This window comes from Sarcophilus harrisii, chromosome 3, assembly GCF_902635505.1.
Source record: "Sarcophilus harrisii chromosome 3, mSarHar1.11, whole genome shotgun sequence".
Classification (NCBI taxonomy): Eukaryota; Metazoa; Chordata; class Mammalia; order Dasyuromorphia; family Dasyuridae; genus Sarcophilus; species Sarcophilus harrisii.
In genome coordinates, this window is record NC_045428.1 from 268,820,563 (window position 1) to 268,839,362 (window position 18,800).

General features: G+C 36.8%; 1 protein-coding gene across 8 annotated transcripts in view; it reads left to right on the plus strand.

The window, feature by feature from the left end:
* Positions 1 to 12,795, plus strand: part of PCYT1B (phosphate cytidylyltransferase 1, choline, beta) — a 106,981-nt gene extending 94,186 nt beyond the window's left edge. For all 8 annotated transcript variants that reach the window (XM_031959464.1, XM_031959467.1, XM_031959466.1 and 5 more), the window contains 2 exons: positions 2,226 to 2,414; positions 12,219 to 12,795. In XM_031959464.1, the coding sequence (XP_031815324.1) occupies positions 2,226 to 2,414; positions 12,219 to 12,431 (402 nt within the window). In that variant the 3' untranslated portion in view covers positions 12,432 to 12,795. The remainder of the gene's footprint in view (positions 1 to 2,225; positions 2,415 to 12,218) is intronic.
* The last annotated feature ends 6,005 nt before the right edge of the window (positions 12,796 to 18,800 follow it).

Genomic DNA, 18,800 nt, shown 5'->3' on the forward strand with positions numbered 1-18,800 from the left:
ATACATATATATAAGCATAATTATAAAGAGAATAAAGCAAAGTAGTAAAACGCAAGGTAGTTAGGGAAGGAGCCAGCAGCAGTTGGTATGATCAGCAAAACCCTCATGCATAAGATGGTGATTGAGCTGCAATTTAAAGGAAAACAGACATTCTGTGAGGTCGGGATTAAGGAGGGATTGTCTTCTAGGAATGGGGGATGGCTATTGGAAAAGTCATGAAGGGAAAAAAGGCAAAGTGAAGAACAGAGAGCTAGCTCTTGACTGGTTCCCAGAGTGTGAAAAAGCAATTCATATTCCACTGGACATACTAAAAAGGCATGTTGGTAGCACAGTGGATAGAGTGCTAGACTTAAAGGCAGGAATACTCAACTTTCTGAGTTTAAGTCCAGCCTCAGACACTTATATAAAGCTGTGTGACTCTGGTCAAGTTACTTAACCCTCAGTTTCCTCATCTGTAAAAAGAGAAGGAAATGACAAACCACTCCAATATCTATGCCAAGAAAACTTCAAATGGGGTCATGAAGAGTCAGACATCATTGAAAAATGACTGAACAACAACAAGGGAAATGCTGAAAAGATAGGCTGTATAGGATTTCAAAAATTAAGCAAATGATTTTGTATTTCATCCCAGAAACAACAGGGAATTACTAGAGTTGATTGAATAGGGGATGAGATGGTCAGATGTTTGTTTAAGGGAAATCATTTTGTCAGCAATGTGTAAAATAGACTCATATGATGGTAAACCAGAGGAAGGGGCAGCAGAAAGCTATTGCAATAATTTAGATTTAGAGAAATGAGGACCTGAATTAAGACCAGAAAGAGATGGTCAAATGGGAGAGATTTTGTGGTGGTAAAAATGGCAAGATTTGGGAAATGATTAAATAATAGAATGAAGGAGAGTGAAGAATTGAGGATAATCCAAGGTTACAAAATTGGAAGACTAAAAGGAGGGAGACCAAGAGACAATTTTAAGTACAGTATAAAAATGTAAGGCATTTCTTTCTTAAGTTTATAATCTAATTTACATTTTCTTATTTGGCTAAATAAGGAATAAGGTCCCTTCCAATTCTAGATCTAGGATCCTCTGGTCCTAGGAAATGATTTTTATAAAAAGACAAATCTCTGAGTAGCCAAAGAATTCCAAGCTGTAGTATCTTGATATAATCCAGATATTCCAAGTTGTATGTGACATAATCATTCACATTTATATTATTATTCTCATTTTATAGACAATGAAACTGGCATCCACAAAATTAGTAAATATTGGAAACAGGCTCTCCTGCCTCCAGTGGTTCTCTAAGTTGGGTGCAAAGACTTCTAGGGATCCCAGCAGCTCTTGAAGTCAGAACTATTTTTATAACAATACTATGTTTGTAACAACATAATAATACAATATAATTTTTATGAAAATAAAAAAATATTTTTACAACAAATACAATTATTTTTATAACAAGACATTACTTGTCTATTAAAATATTCCTACTTTTTCCAGTTGCCTATCTGTATGAGGCCAGATTTTCTTAATATACTTCAGCTAAAACAACACTGCAACACCCTGAATGAAGAAGCAAATAGGAGAATCCACTTGTCTTCTTTTAAACTAAATTTTAAAGAGATTTGCAAAACTAACAAAGGATAATTTTTTTTTTGGGGGGGGCCACAGCAACATTCAAAAGTTTACCTTCCTGGTTATAGAGATTTTTTTTTTTTTACCTTTTTTTTGTGTTATAAACTCCTCTGGTGAATCTGTGGGCAGGCCTTTTCTCAGAATAGTGTTTTTTTTTTTTTTTTTTTAAGTAAAATAAAATGCCTAGCATTATAAAAGAAATCAGTTATGTTGAGAAACAATTATCAAGATTTTTTTTTTAAAACAAATTCATTGATCTTAGGTTACAAACTCTTTTGATAGAGGAAATGGGGAGAAAGACCTACACTTATAAAATAATCATGACCCATGAAGTGTTGAGTAACAATGAGAGTAATAACTCACATTTCTCTACTGTGCACCAAGGCTTTCAAAACATGCTCCTTGTGACAATCCTGCTAATGGGGTAGCACCAGTATTACTGACTGTATTTTATAGGTAGAGAAACTGTGGTTTAGTGAGTTTAAGTGACTTTTCCATCTTGTGTAAACCAATAAAAGATAGATCTCTAGTATCTGCCTCTGTAAAGCCCTGCCACACCCAGGAGAGATGTTGCATTGATCCATATACTTTTCACCAGGAGAAGAAGTACCGTTTCCAGAACCAAGTGGATAAAATGAAGGAGAAAGTCAAGAATGTAGAAGAAAAATCAAAGGAATTTGTTTATAAGGTAGAAGAAAAGAGCCATGATTTAATTCAGAAGTGGGAAGAGAAGTCTCGAGAGTTTATCGGCAACTTTCTAGAACTCTTTGGACCTGATGGAGCTTGGGTAAGTAATCTCTCCACTGGAGCCATGAGTTCTCTTCTATTCAGTTATGTACCTAATATGGTAGGGACAACATTTGCCATGTAGTTTTTCTTTAAAAGGCAAGGAAGCTGTCTCTGTGACTTGATTGGTTCAAGGAGCTAAGACTGCATGCACTGATATGGCTTTGGAACGTAAAAATTCAGACCATAAGGAATTAGTGACTTTCCCATTCAGTTACTGACCTGCCACACTGAACATATCTTGCTAGCCACATATATTTCCATTTGGAGACAAGGTGAGGTAGGACAGGTACATTTACCTGAGCCAGGGCTGTACACTTGCTGTGTATCCTTTCCACACTATGGTTTAGTCAATCTCCCTTTGTTTTCTGTTGCCTAATAAGAACATTATTTAACCCTATTATTTATTTTTTAACCCTAATCCTTGACCCAGAGCACCAAATTAGCCCAAGCCAGGTCAAACCTACAATGAAGGGCCCTGCATTGGGAGTCAGGGTGTCCTGTTTCCCTAATTCCCTAAAAGGCTTTTCTCTAGGACAGGAGCTTATAAAATATATATTCCATTGATTTTGTGAGAAGAGTGATGGCAACCACAATTTTGCACAAAAAGCCCATGTATACCACATGAGGACTGAACTGGGGGGAACAAAAAGGTTTAAGGGATTGAGAGACTATATAATTTTCCTACTACAAGCACTAAATAAAACCTTTTTAATACAATCACTTTAGGTTTGGGTAGGACTTCAAGGACAGAGAAATCTCCTATTTCCTTTAGAGGACTGTGTTAAGGAATTTCTCAATCTGTACTGAGGAGTTTGGGATTATCCCATAGGAGGTTTTCAGACCAATAAGACCAAACCTTTTTTATTTCATTTCCAACTCAATAAAAAAGAGAAATTGAAATGTATAGAAAAGTGAGTTCAGAAAGAAAAATTTTGCCTGGCAATTCAGGTGAAGGGGCCGTGTAATAGCAGATTTGTTTATGGAGGTAATAAGGAGCCACTAGAGTTTGAGACCCATCTTTAAGGGTGACCCATTAGACCTCCGAAGAGAGGATGGACCTGAGTGGGGAGACACTAGAGGCACGGGGACCAACCAGCAGATTTTTGTAGTCATTCAGGCTTAGGGTGATTGTATCAGAGGAAAGAAGGGCACATATATAAGAGATGTTACCTAGATGGAAAAGATAGGATTTGACAACTGGTTGGATATGGGAGGTGAAAGGGAGGACTGAGGATCATATGTAGGTTAAGAACCTATCAGACTGGAAGAATGTTACCTTTCCACTGTAGATACTTTGGGTAATGACCAGAAAAGAGGAAAAGGATATGTGTAGAAGCCATCCTATATTCCCCCTTTTGTCCCCATAGACCTAAAGATGACAGGTATTAGCACAGAATTGATGGGAACTGTTGCAAAAGTACTTTTTGTGCAACATGAGTTAACTTTTTAAGAGAAAAAGAAGCAGAACTGTTTGATTTCCAGCCTCTGAGTCATCTTATATTTCCTATTATGACACATGAAGTCTCTTAACAAAATCTATTTGAGCTTCATAATTTTATTGATGGATTGTCACTGCTGTCTCCTGGCTGATTCAGATCTTTTATTTTATGATTATTCAGTGTAAAACATTTCACTGATGACAAAAACAAGGATTCTAGAGTTTAAAAATCACAAAACTCCTAGATGGTAAAGGGGTCTAGACTCACTCAGGAATGACTGAGACTGAAGGCCATGTTGAACCCCTCATTGTACAGAGGAAGGACCTGAGATTCATGAAAGGAGAGTTTTGCTCAAAGTCACACACAGGACAGTGTGAAATAGCACCTTATATATATTTAGGTGACAGCAGTGATTTCATTGAAATTGGGAAATCTAGAGAGAGAAACTCCCTCCACCAATGTAGACCACGCTTAAAGCATCTACCAATAGACTTATAGAGTTTGCCAAGGGCTCTTAGAAATTAAGTGATTGACTCATGTTTAAATCAATTCAATTCAATAAACATTTATTAAATGTCTACTATGTGCCAGGCCTTGTATTAAGAGCTGGGGATACAAAAAGAGGCAAAAAAACCAATCCCTGCTCTTAATCTAATGGAGGAGACGACATGCAAACAAAGATATAGTAAGCAAACTATATACAAGATAAATAGGAAATAATTAAAAGAGAAAAATAATTGGAAGTTCCTCAGATTTAATTGTAAAGAACACTTAAAAATCTTTTTAATAGTAGTAAATTTGTTTTTAATATACATTGCTTTATGAATAATGTTGGGAGAGAAAAATCAGAACATAAGGGAAAAACCATGAAACAGATTAAAAAGTGAACATAGCATGGGTTGATTTACATTCAGTCTCCTTAGATCTTTTTTTGGATGCAGATGGCATTTTCTGTCTAGAGTCTATAGGGATTGCTTCAGATCACTGAACCACTGAGAAGAACCAAGTCTCTCATAGTTGATTATCACACATTCTTGCTGTTATTGTGTACAATGTATTCCTGGTTCTGCTTGTTTTGCTCAGCATCAGTTCATGTAAATCTGGAAAGAGTACCTTGACTTAAAATAAGAAAATCTGGGTTCCTGTCAAAGCTGTACTAATCACAAACTAGGTGACTTTAAACAAATCACTGCTCTGAATCTTCATTTCCTCAAGTCTCTACTTTTCCATTCATATGGCTGTTTTTAAAAAAAAAAATCACTTTGCTAGGCTTAAAGTGATAGAAATTCGAGACACCTAACTAGCAGAGAATCAATCTCAAAGGTTGCTGAGGGGCTGGTTTGGTCACAAGTGAAGATAGGCATTTCCCTAAGCTGGCAGGCCTGACCTTACTCTTTATCCAAGAGTGCATAAAACACACCTATGCTTTTTACACCTCAATTTTATTTTACTTTATTTTTTAATAAAGCTTTTTTATTTTCAAAACACATGCATAGATAGTTTTCGACATTCAGCCTTGCAAAACCTTATTACATCTCATTTTAAAACATTGAAGAGACAGCAATTCATTTTCAGTTGTGTCATAGGCATTGGTTGATTGACAGGAGCACTGAAATGTATTTCTGGCAAAAAGCCTTTTCTATGGAAACTCAAGGGGGTGGATTCCTCTTCCCACCTCCACTCCTCCACATGCACACTTAAGCAAGAAAGAAAAAGCAGGATTTCACCGACCACACTCATATTATTCACCCAGGGAAGGATAAAATCCTACCAGGCATTGTTCTAGGGAAACCTTCATTGACTGTGAGATGAGGGGATTTAAAAAAAAAAAAAAAAAAAAAGGAAAAAGAAACCCAGCTTGGAGACAAGAAGCTTTTCTTTCTTTCTTTCTTTTTTTTTTAAAATAACGTGCTATTCATGTCAAAACTGTTATTAACATTAATTTGCCATATCAACCAGAGTTCGACATTGCTTTTTCTGTTGACATTAAAAGCACAGGAATAGTTACAAGGATGTTAAACTCCAAGATAAGTAATTTGCTTTTCATGAATATGCTATTATTATAATAATTCTTTATTTGTGGATTTGGGGGCTGGTTCTCACTTCTTAAAATAGAGGGTCTGCCTTCCCAGCAAATAAAAGTACCAGCAAAAAATAAGCTGCTCTTAGCCAGGGTCAAAACATCATTTTAGAGGCTGAGAATAATGCTCAAGCTGTGGGTTTGTTTGTTTGTTTGTATAATAGGAATAACAAGGTCGAGCAGAACTTCCAGGTCATCATCTTGAAGTCAACAGATCGTCACTGAGCACCTGTTAAGTGTAAGACACTTAATTAGGCCCTCTTCTGAATCCATAAATAAAACATTCACTGGATTCTAGAATTACACAGGGTTCTATACTCTGAGAACCACAGACGGGCTCAACCTTCTGGGAGACTTCCCAGGACCTTAATGTTTCTCTGAGGGACCTTCAGCATAAAGCTAGAAAGTATCGGATCCAAACCCTGAGAACTCCATCCATCTCTTGGTGGTTAGGCAGGAACACCAAGAAAAACTCACATTTATATAATGGCTTATGGTTTCAAAGGACTTTCACATATATCATACCATCTGATCCTCACAACTCTCCGAAATATGTAGTAAAAATGTTATCATCTGGAGAGAGCTGTCTGCACCCAGAGAAAGGACCATGGGAACTGAGTGTGGATCACAACACAGTATTTTCACTTTTTTTTTTTTGTTGTTGTTGTTGTTGTTTGCTTGCCTTTTGTTTTCTTTCTCATTATTTCTTTTTTGATTTGATTTTTCTTGTGCATCATAATTGTGGAAATATGTATAGAAGAATTACACATGTTTAAAATATTGGATTACTTGCTGTCAAGGGAGGGGTGGGGAGAAAAGGAGAGAGAAAAAATTTGGAACACAAGATTTTGTGAGCGTAAATGTTGAAAACTATGCATATGTTTTGAAAATTTTAAAATGCTTTAAAAATAAGTGTTATTTCTATTCCATAGATGAGAAAACTGAGCCCAGATTAGTCTTATATTAAAATTTTTTTTTGATAACTATATTTCACTATAAGCAGTTCATTTCTTTTTAACCCATTTATTCATTTAAAAACATTATTCTGAGAATAGTTCTTAGGTTTCACCAGACTTGCCAAAGGGGTTCTTGATACAAAAAAAAAGCTAAAGAATGTTTGGGATTGGTGAGATAAGTCACATAAGTAGTAGGTATTGGAGTTCCTATCTGATCTTGGGCCTCCTCCTTTCTTGTCCAGGGCTTTTACCATTACCTTAATAATTAAAAAAAAAAAAAAAAAGAACTAAAAACCCATTTCTAAAGCACTTTCACATCTACTATCTAATATTCAAGAAACATTCAAACAATCTTAGGAAATAGGGAATACTGGAAGCAGTGTATCTTTTTTTTTTTTTTTTTTACAGATGAAGAAATCAAGGCACAGGAAATTGCCTTTTTACATTTATAAAATGCTTTTTCATCCAGGAAGCTTATTGAAGACCATTCCATCTGCTTTTCATGTGTCCCACACTGCAAAAATAAATTGGGAAGAAATCAGTTACAAGAGCCTGAAAACCGATTTAGAGAAATATTTGGCACCAATACAACAGTAAATGCAAGTCCCATGCTGTTGTTTTCTTAATGATTCAAAATCTTTTCATTCTCCTAAACTGAACAGTCTCACTGAGAATCTTGAGGCTAACTGCCAGGAACAAGTTATATGTAGTTCTCTTTAAGGAAAAAAAAAAAAAAAAAAAAAAAAGAGTTGCTAATGGAAATGCTGACAAATCCATTCACAGTGGAGGGCTAATGACTGAAATGAAAAAATATACACAAAGATTATAGTAATAAAATACATATTTTAAGTACCTTCTGAAAGTTCAAGGTTTCTGAAAGCTCACATTAATAATAGGCTACCCAGTCTTTATGGCATTTGATTTTATCTCACAAATGGAAGCGAGGGAATGCCATTGTACCTTATTTCTTCTACTCTCACCCAGTTTTTTCTCTTTTTGATTTTATTAAATGAGTTTGTTTTCTTTTAGCTGAAATGACCAATCATCTTGATAGGACGCAGTCAGTTGTATTTATTTTCACTGAAGATTGGTTGCTATTTAAGTAGGAAGAGCCTAGGGCATAATCAAGAGAGTTGCTTATGTACCAAAGATTAGTCACCAATTCTGAAGTTGTGCTCTGGGCTCAAAAAAAAAAAAAAAAAAAAAAAAAAAGCATGTAATGGTAGTTCTGTCTCATTAAGAAGAAGTATACACTGTGGTATACAAGGCCATTTCAGGGTAATAACCTGGCCATCTTTCATAACATTAGTAAAAATTTACATTTTTATCCAGATTTATATTTTACCAAAAAAACTTTCCTCTCAGCAACACATTACATACCCACCAAGGGGTAAATAATACCTGTATTAGTTTCCTCAAAAATAGATGAGCAAACTGAGGCTGGGAAGGGTAAAGTCACTTTCCCAAAGTCACCTGGGTAATACTAAGTCTTCTGACTAAAAATTCATTGCTCATTTCATATCACCATGATGTCCTTAGATCTAAGGGAAGGCTGGTATAAAATAGGAAGAAAAGAGGTCCCCAACCTGCACAAATCATAGAAGGTGAAAATGGGATCATTGGTTTGCATTTTTATTGGCAATATCCTATGGAGGTAGAGTTATGTTTTGTCACTTACTAGCTGTGTTACTGGGGCAAATTATTTAATTTATCTTTTTTTTCACTAATGAATACAGAAAAGATTTATTTTATATTCTTGCAAGAATGGATGCCGAGGTTAGTAGACACACTTTTGAAACTCCGAAGGCAGCATTTTATTTCCCATCCTGAAGCACAAGTCTCTCCCCTGATTCCCCATTAATTGGATGTTATAGAAGTTACACAATATATAAGTATCAGTGTTATCATCTGGAAAGAGCCATCTGAACCCAGAGAAAGGACTGTAGGGACTAAGTGTGGATCATAACATAGTGTTTTCACTTTTTGTTGTTGTTATTCTAGAAGGGGAAGGTAATAGAGGAGAGGGCTAGGGGAAAAAAAACAAAAGATTTTTTTAATCAAATCTCAGAAGGGGCAAATCATTTAAACTTAAACTGTGTGTTTCCATTTCTTCCTCTATAAAACTTTCTTCCTCTGACCTATAATGTCTAACTCTGACTTTCTATGATTTTATACAAGGATAGCTCTTGCAATATGGCATCTTGGGATAGAAAAAAAAAAAAAAAAAAAGGATCCAATATAGTGGGAATGAGTTTTCAACTACTGCTTCAAAGGATATCCCTTCATTGGATCTGTCAGCTCTAATAGGCTGAAGATAGATTTTTTAAAAAAAATTGTAATGTTGATTTTTATTTTCTTTAGCACCACTGTCCCTTTCCAATTAAACCATTTACATTATAAGCACCCACTTTACTACCCATCCCAGCCTTTTTCTTTTTGTGCTTTGTCTTTCCTTTTTGGATTGTAAGTTCCTTGAGGGCAAGAATTGTCTTTTTTTTTTCTTTTAAAGTTATATCCCCAGTGCTTACTATAGTCCTGGTATATAGTAGGTGCTTAATAAATATTTGTTGACTTGTAGAACTCTCCATTGTAACAAAAGGAAATAATTAACTAAAACAAACGTCATCCATATCCAACAATGCCTGCAGAATTCTATATTTGTGGGTCACCATTTCTCTGTTGAGAGAAGGGAAATATGTTTCATTTGAAGATGACTTTTTTTCTTAAACATTTTATTTTATACATTTGTGTATATCTATATGCATGTATATATATATCTAATTCTATATCTACCTACATAGATATAAATCTATACACGTACACACACATATACATATACCTATAGATATAGTATAATTTGGTTTTATATCATCTTCATTTCCTTTTTTGGAATTTATTATAATTTCATTAACATGAAAATCAATTTTAACATAAAATAAAATGTAACAGATATTTGTAACAGAAAACCATATTAATATGTTGAATAGTTGTTTGGTTTAAAGTTTTTCAAAATATGTCTTTGATGACACTGCTACTCGAAATTCTTTTTTTCTTTTATTTATCCGTCATTCCCATTATTACCTTTCCCCATTGTTCAACAACATTGAGCATATAAATCCGCCTCTCCAATAAACATCAATGGAAACAAATATTGTCCACAAAACAATTTTCCCGTTGATCACACTGGAAAATATCTGTCTTCATTTTAAGTTTATCTTCTTCTGGCAGGAGGTGAGTGCCAGGTTTCATGAAGGCCATATTTTTAAGGAACTTTTTTTCTGCTTTGGGACCATAACACATTGCCCCAAATTAGCAAATCCCCAGGTCCCGCACATTAGAAGAAGAATCCATCCTGAATCTATAGTTTAGCCAGGAAAATTAACAATTTTGCTCAAAATGTTTGATTGTCACATCATCGATTAACAAAGGGAAGAAAATATTTCTAGAGTACCTATTATGTGCCAAGGACTCGTGCTAAGTGCTTTTTATCAATACTGTCTCATTTAATCCTCACAACAATAGTTGCTATTATTATCATTGCTATTATCATTTGAGGAAACTTATTTAGGGTCACACAACTACTACATATTTGAGGCTGTGTTTGAACTCAGGTCTTCCTAAGTGAAGTGGACCATCATTTAAAATGGAAGCATCTGAAAGTGGCTAAAGATAGGAAGGAGAATGTTCCTCTTGGCTTAGTAATCAAAAGGCAAAAGGGAGGGTGCTCTAAGCCTAGTACTTTCTTGATGGACCAACTACTATGTCACCATGGACAAGTAACTTAGTTTCTTTGCATCAATTTCTTCATCTGAAAAATGGGAATGACAATACTTGTAGCATCACTTAAAGCACTAAATAAAAGTTGTGACATTTGGTACCGTGACTAGAGGATAAAAATATATTCAATACAGTTTTATGGCATTTTCAGGGAGTATGATATTCTAGTTCATCAAATATTCTGGCTGATATAAAATGTGTTTGATTTTCAACATAACACAGTGAACTACAACTTACACTAATATAATTTAATCTTCATGGAATGATTTAAAAGGCACTTTCTTATCAGTTATGTCCGTGAAAACGAGTTATTCCTCTGGTTAATATATTAATAGTAGACAATGGATTAAATATGGTAGAAGAAGTATCGTACCAAGATTTGTTAGTATATTGATTTGGATTTCATAGAAATCAAAGCTTCTTCTCTTATCATGGAATGAGGACCTAAAATAAATTCATCTGCAGACAGTGTTCAATTCCTCATTACAACATTGTAATTAAGTCCAATTCAATATAATTCAATTCAATAAATACTTATTAAACAGTGAAATCTGAGCTAATTGTAAACACAAAGATTCACATCCCCAATAACAAAATAATCCCGTCTCTGATTTGAGGCCATATTTCCTGAATATGGCCCATTGGAGAAGCCCTATTCTCCAAGCCAAACAACAAGGGTCATCTAGCATGAAGCTTTTTTTTTTTTTTTTTTTTTTTCCCACTCTAGCCTCCAAATCACAGTTTTATTAAGGGATATTCCCAATAGGACCTAAAACCTGTTGTAAGGTTTTTTTTTTCTTTCCACAAGTTTGGGATGGAATGCTCTACCAGGAGTTATTTTCAGCATGGGTCTTCTGGTTTGGAAATTACAAAGGGGAAGTTAAAATATTAAGCAAATGGTGTGGGAAAGAGAATGAGAGAGTAAGAAAGACAACCTGTCCATAACTGAGTGAATACATATTATATATAATATTAATACATAATATAATATATAATACTAAGTTGCTTAAAGAGGGAGAGAGGAGTAATAATTGGGTGGGGGAAAGAGAATAGACTGGAGGAATGGCTGCAGTACTGGAAGAAATCAGCCAAAGTCTGGACTAGAAGGCAAGACCTGAATGAAATTGTAAAAGAAACTAGAGATTCTCTGAGGTAGGAGTGAAGAGGGAGGGAATTCCAGAAATGAGGGACTGTTTGTGCAAAGGTATGGGAGGTGGGAGATAATTGTTGCATGCGAAAAACAGTTACTGAATATTTAAGTCCCACTATGGATTTGGGGCTGAAGAAATATTGGTACTTTAGATCAATTTGCCACATTTGATATAATATCATCTTGCTATAGATATCTATATTTTACTCTACCTAAATCTTACTTTAATAACCTTAAGTAGATAGAATATCATGAATGCAATGGAAGAGTCCATCTTCCATTGAGTGTGCCCTCATACTTATGCTCTTAGACTTCTTTCCATAAGGAGAGACAATTTCTCTAGAAGCCTAAACTCAATGAGTTCCATAACAAGTACCTTTTTTTTCAAATTTCTTTTCAGAAACAGATGTTCCAAGAACGCAGTGGACGGATGCTCCAGGCACTATCCCCGAGGCAGAGCCCAACCAGCAGCCCGACAAGGGGTCGGTCTCCTTCCCGTTCCCCCTCTCCCACTTTCCCATGGCTCCCAAACAAAACCTCTCCGCCTTCTTCTCCTAAAGCAGCCTCAGCCTCCATCAGCAGCATGAGTGAGGGGGATGAGGATGAGAAGTAATGCAATGATTGTTGGCGAACTGGATCCAAGAACCGCAGGGAGGGATGAGTGGACCTTGCACACAGAGGGATGGGGAGGGTGGGGGGTCAAGAGTGACTGAAGGCAAGTGTCTGAAGCGAGCACCTTTGAGATGGAAGGGTCAAGGTGAGACCTGGAACTCTAATGGGAGGAGTCTCAGCAATGACTCTGTGCCCTCTTGTTTCTACACCATCCTCAGGCACATGCTCAGCATGGAGTTTGCCAGTTGCAACTCAGGACTGATGGAACTGAACCAACGGTCACCATCTGTATTTTATCACTGTTGTGGGAGACAGAGAGAACCAGGAAGAATTTGCACTGAATAGAGCTATTTTCTGCTTCTGGGTTTTTTTGTTTGTTTTTTTTGTGCTGACCCAACCTTAATGAACAGCCTACTAAGAAGAGCAGTGTTTCCCTTCACCCACCACTCTAGGCTATGCTTGGATTTCCTTTGGTGCCCTAATAGACCTAAGATTCACTAGAATGAGGTGTTCCACCATGATGGCAAGATCCTTCAGAGGGATTCAAGGAATAGGAAAAAGAAAAAAGTTCAAGTGAACTATCTCAAATATTCACTATCTTCAAGGAGTCCCGACCTTGTAGAAGTGTCAGCTCTCCATTTTCCTGAATATGGCCCATTGGAGAAGCCCCACTCTCAGAGCCAAACAACAAGGGTCATCTAGCATGAAGCTTTTTTCTTTCCCACCCTACCCTCCAGATCAGTTTTATTAAGGGATGTTCCCAATAGGACCTAAAACCTCCTGTTGTAGTTTTTTTTTTTTTTTCTTTCCACAAGTTTGGTTTGGAATACTCTACCAGAAGTTACTTTCAGCATGGTTCTTCTGGTTTGGAAAATACAAAGGGGAAGTTAAAATATTAAGCAAAAAAAAAAAGTGACTTTGATCTGATCAAATCTGATTTTCTTAGATACTAAAAAACTCCTGGAGTAATTCCTTAAGGAAAGTCATTAGTTCATCTACAATGCCTTGTTCAAAGAGAGGCTGCCTTCCTCCCTAACTGATCAGGTATCTGATAGACCTCAAGAAAAATTGTGCTCTCCTTGGGCACAGTGCACAAATCAGGGTCTGGGGGCTTTATATGACCTGTTCTATGTATGCACCATATACATCCTCTGGGTGTATCCCATATGCAATATGAATATTGAGTTATGTGTATTTTATAAGCTGTTCCTCTCCCGCTTTCTACCCTGCCCGTTAGACCTAGCTTGACTTCTTGGGATGAAATCCTTCTTGGACTTCTTGAGTCCAGTTCTTCACTGGCAGAACTGGAAGATCCTTTGCTATTTTGAGGCAGAGAAAATGGCTCTGTCCTTCAAAGAAATGTCCTTAACATTTTTGAGAGGAAGGAACAAAGGACATAGTTTTTCTGTGGCATCGCTTTGGGACTGCAGTTGTGATCTTAATATAGATAATTCAGGTCCTGGTGCACTGGAGGGGTTCAGATAGGGAGTCATTCTTTATTCTCCTGTTCTATCCTCTCCTTGGCAGTGGCCATTTGTGGGGTATGCCTTCTGAAACAATTCTCCGTATCCTTTCTCCCACATAGTACTGTTAAGGAAGTTACTGCTTCCTAAAGACTGACACCTGGGAAAACATTTGGTAGAAATGGGCTGAGCTTGCTGACTGCCTCTATAAAATGGGCTAATTTATAGAGACTAAACTGGCACTTAGGGCGATGTTCTGCACCAGCAACTTTGTCCGGGCCCCTTATGATGGAGCTGCAGTCATGAGGGTCAATCCTCCATCACGCCAGAAAGGTGACAGGATGCCCTCCCTGCTGCAACGGGGTTAAACTACCTCTCTGCCCTCCTGGAGAGAAGTGAAATGGAAAACAAAATTATAAACCCCCCAAGTGGAATCCTTAAATCACAGAGGCCTGCTTAGTTGGCCCAGAACTGTGCCAGGTTGGCAGGCACCGTACACTCACCCTGGCGAAGGAATGGGCTTGGTGAGAAATCCCCATTTGTGGATCAGGGCAAGGAGAAAATCAAAGGGGCCAAGGACTCCCCGTGCTCCATCTTCCTCATGTTCCACGGGGGCTTTCACAATAAGGCAAGGGGGCCAGTCCTACCTGTTCTTTCAGCTTGTATAAAGGCTCAGTCAGAGAAAAGGGATAGAAAACAGTAAGAAAAGAAAAGAAAAATGGGGAAATGGAAACAGAGGAAAAAAAATGGCTCTGAGAAGGAGCATACACTTAGGGCTCCAAGGGCTATGGGGTAGTTCCCTTTTTCAGATAAGCTGCCTTACAATGTGTTCTTTTTCTTATTTTAGTACTAAAATTTTGGTTTTAGACATGAAAAAGTTTTAATATCTAACAACATCCTGGGAGGGGTTCAAGAGATATCAGATTATTTCTTGGTTCTGTTTTGAAGCAAATGTGTTATAATCACACTATTGTAGTTAAGTGACCATTGACAGATGTGGTGCAAGCTATGTTTGCCACTTGTGTGGGAAACAGCAGCTACATGGAAGGGGATAACTTACAAGGGAGAGAAATCATTGTATTTGGAGTCAGGCACTTGAACCTCAGCCCCATAAACCTTCCTGAATGACCTTGAACAGATTATTTATTCCATCAGGGTCTCAGTTTGCCTATTAAGTAAATGATTTTTTATCCTTTCTGATCCTAAAACTATAAAGACCCTTTGATTACCCACATATTGCCTTCTTCATTCCAACACCCCTGGGGATGGAAGGGTGCAGGTTCAGGAAGCAGGATTCCCCCCCCCCATCTAATCCTTTGGTTTAGCCATCCCCCAGCTAATTCAGGCCCTCAGGGCTGGTTTGCACAGGACCACTGTTTTCTGAGTCAAGGTTTGCTTAGAGTGCCTGATCTTATCCTGCCTTAGACAGAGAAATGAAGAGCAAAGAATGGGTGGCATGGGAGAAAAAGAGGAATAAAATACAAAACAGCCTGGAAGAAGGAAGGGAGAAGTAGAAGGCCACAAAAACCAGCGAAGATGGAAGAAATAAAGTGTTTCTTGGCCATGCAGACTGAGGGAGGCAGAGGAAGGATGAGTGTTGTGGAGTAAGGGTGCTTTGGGGTGCAAGGGATAGGCGCAGAGCATGGGTACCAGGAGATGGGGATGGGGAAGGGAAGTAGATAAAAAGCTAAAAGGTTCAATATATCATGGGCTATTAAATGTGGAGCACTTAAGTGCTTATGGAAAAAAATAAAGCAGGCAAGAATATAGTGGATTTTATTTTTAATGTTGAGTGTGTATGTGTGTATGTGTGTGTGCCAGTCAATTGATCTCTAGATTTTCCTAATCTAAGAAATGATACCTTAGTTGCTATTTAGAGGAAGAGAGAGGAACGTTGGGGGGAATCATTACAGCACACATCCTTTGCAGTCTCACAAAGCAAGCACTCTTCCACTAGCTAATGGCCATCATCCTCTTAGCTTTTCATGGTTCCTTCCTTGTCAGCTGAGGAACTGATGGGGGGTAGCCTTGACTGCCTTCAGCTTTCACTCAACACAGAAATATCAGGACTCATGGGTCAGAGGCAAACTAATTTCTTAAATGAAAAGAATAGGAATGTTGTGCTTGTTTGGTTGATGGCTACTCTCTGTAAAACACAGACAGTAGTTATTATTCAATCTTTCTCTATGCCTTAGGTGAATAGTTACTGTAACTCCATCCTTTGGGGGAGGGATGGGTCAAACACCTGGACAACCTGGAATTTCATGAGTCCAGATATAATCAGCTGGGATGGCCATGTTTCCTTAGCATCAGTTCATTGTTGGTTTTAGTTTGAGAAACAATGATATTGGGTCCTTTAAAGAAAAAACAAACTTGGGTCATTTGATACTCATGCCATTCTATAGACTTGAGGTTTTCAAGTCACTGTGATCTACATAGGGACAAAGCCATAGGGAGTACATACACATACATGCATAACCTCCCTCCTCCCCGCACACACACAGCTATATAAATATACACTCATTTAAATAAAAACATGCCATACTTGAGATCTGGTCTGGGTTAACAGCCTCCTAAAGCCCGAGCATCTGTCCTGGTGCTGTATACTCGACACCAATGGAATTGAATTCTTCTGTACTCCTGCTCCCTAATGGAATACAAAATCTCCAGATAGTTTATAAACAAATGAATGCATAATTGCACATTTGGGACTGTCATTTTTCTTAAAAGTGTGCTTCTGTGTGTTCAGGCTTAGAGGCCCCAGCTCAAAAATGATCAAAATAAATGAATTACAATTGCTGGTACAGCTTACTGTCATTATTCCTCGATAGAACCAAGGAATTACACTCATTTCTTCAAAGGCAGAACCTCTAAAAAGCTCCAGCAAGAGGAAGGACTGATGGTCTCCAGGCTGACCAGATACCATTTTATCTGGAGATGGTATAGATAACCTCCTATCAATGATTTTTTAAAATGCAATTTTATTTTATGTGTTAAATGCTCTTTCCTATTGAAAAGGGAAGAAATACCATAGATATTATACTTATCAAGTCATTCAAAATATATTTCTACAGTAGCCACGTTCTGAAAAAAAAAATAAGAAAGAAAACAACTATACTTAAATCTGTACTCAAAGTCTAAAATTTCTCTGATGGTGGATAGCCTATTTCCTCAAGAATCCTTTGGAATTGTAGTGGGTTGTTGTGTAGATCAGTTACCAAATCTTTCATAATTGATTCTCTTTACAATATTACAGTTATTTGTACTTTGTTCTCTTGATTCTGTTCACTTCACTTTGCTTCAGTTTAGATGTCTTTCCAAACTTTTTGGAAACCCACCCATTAATTTCTTACAGTGCAATACACATATGTATATCATAACTTGTTCAGCCATTCCCCAATTGATGGGAACCTTCTCAGTTTCTAATTTTTTGCCACCATAAAAGGAATTCCTACAAATATATTGATATATATGAGTCCTGCTATGATTTCTCTGAGACTTGGATACTCATGTTTGCAAGACTCTTGAAAGAAAATGCATGGAAATTTCCAAACAAAACTAGAATGATAATTCAGTGGAACCCTGTATTTTGTAAACCTTCTCCAAGTTCTAAAGTATCTTGCCGACTATATTAGAGTTTACCCAATTCATCTTCTACAAGTTGGGATTCCAGAGGCCTCCAGATTATAAATAACAAGGGATCAGTTGGACAAACTGGGTATATTGGACCCAGAGAAGAAAAAAAAAAAATCCCCTGTTCCTCCAACTAATCCCCTACACTGTTCTCATTCCCCTATTATGATGCATTCAAACTTATTCGTGTAGTAGCTTAATTGAGGTTCACAGAACTAAACATTATGCTTTAGATATGATTTGCCTGGAGGATAACATCACTTCCATATTTTATCTCATTATTCCTAGAAGATATGATTTTCCGATTGCAGCATCTTTAAAGTATTAGTTTGGTTTGATTGGGCTGTCTCATCACATTATAGACTCATATTGAACTTAGACTCCACTAAAACCACTGATCTTTTTTCATCCCATGTCTCCCTTCATCCTGAAATTGTGAAATTGATCTTTGAACTCAAGTGTAAGGCTTTACATTTATCTCTATTAAATTCCATTTTAATAGACTCTACCTAATGTTCTAGTTCATCAAGATAATTGGCTCTAGTTTTGTCCCATCCACAAATTTAATTGATTAAACAAGTCCTTGATAGAAATATTAAGACAGGATCAAGCACAGATTCCTGAGGCGTTCCACTGGGGAATCTCTTCTATATTGAGCATCACTCTATTAAGTACTATTCTTTGAGTAAAGAAATTTAGCTAAATTCTAATCCATCTAATTATATTATCATTTATTTCACACATCTCCATTTTCTTCTCAAGGATAAAGAGATATTTTATCAAATGTTTTATTAAAATCTACGTAAACTACATCTGTGTTATTTCCCTGGTTTAGTAACTATATCAAAAATGGTGTCTAACATGGATGAAATCATGGCTTCCATTTCTAAGTGTCCATTACTCATCTCTTGTAGAATTTTCACAGGAATTAAAATCAAGCTAACTAGTCAATAGTTTACAAACTCTATTCTCTTCCCTTTTCTGAAAATAAAAATATTTGTTTTTCTCCAACCCTGGCCTCCTGTTTGGCACAGCATTTTAAATATTGCTCAGAAATATTTTTTTTTCTTCAGTATTTGAGGATGTAGAGTTATCCCTTCCACACTGCAGGGGAAAAGCATGAAGTGCCCCCACAATCTGAAAAAGCCACAAAAAGATTCTTTCATACCAGGAAAGAAGTTTGATTTTTTTTTTCCTTTTTCTTTTATGAGGTGTTGACAGTACCTTATTGTAAAATTTAGCTTGATATTATACATTGCTACATGGATATTTTG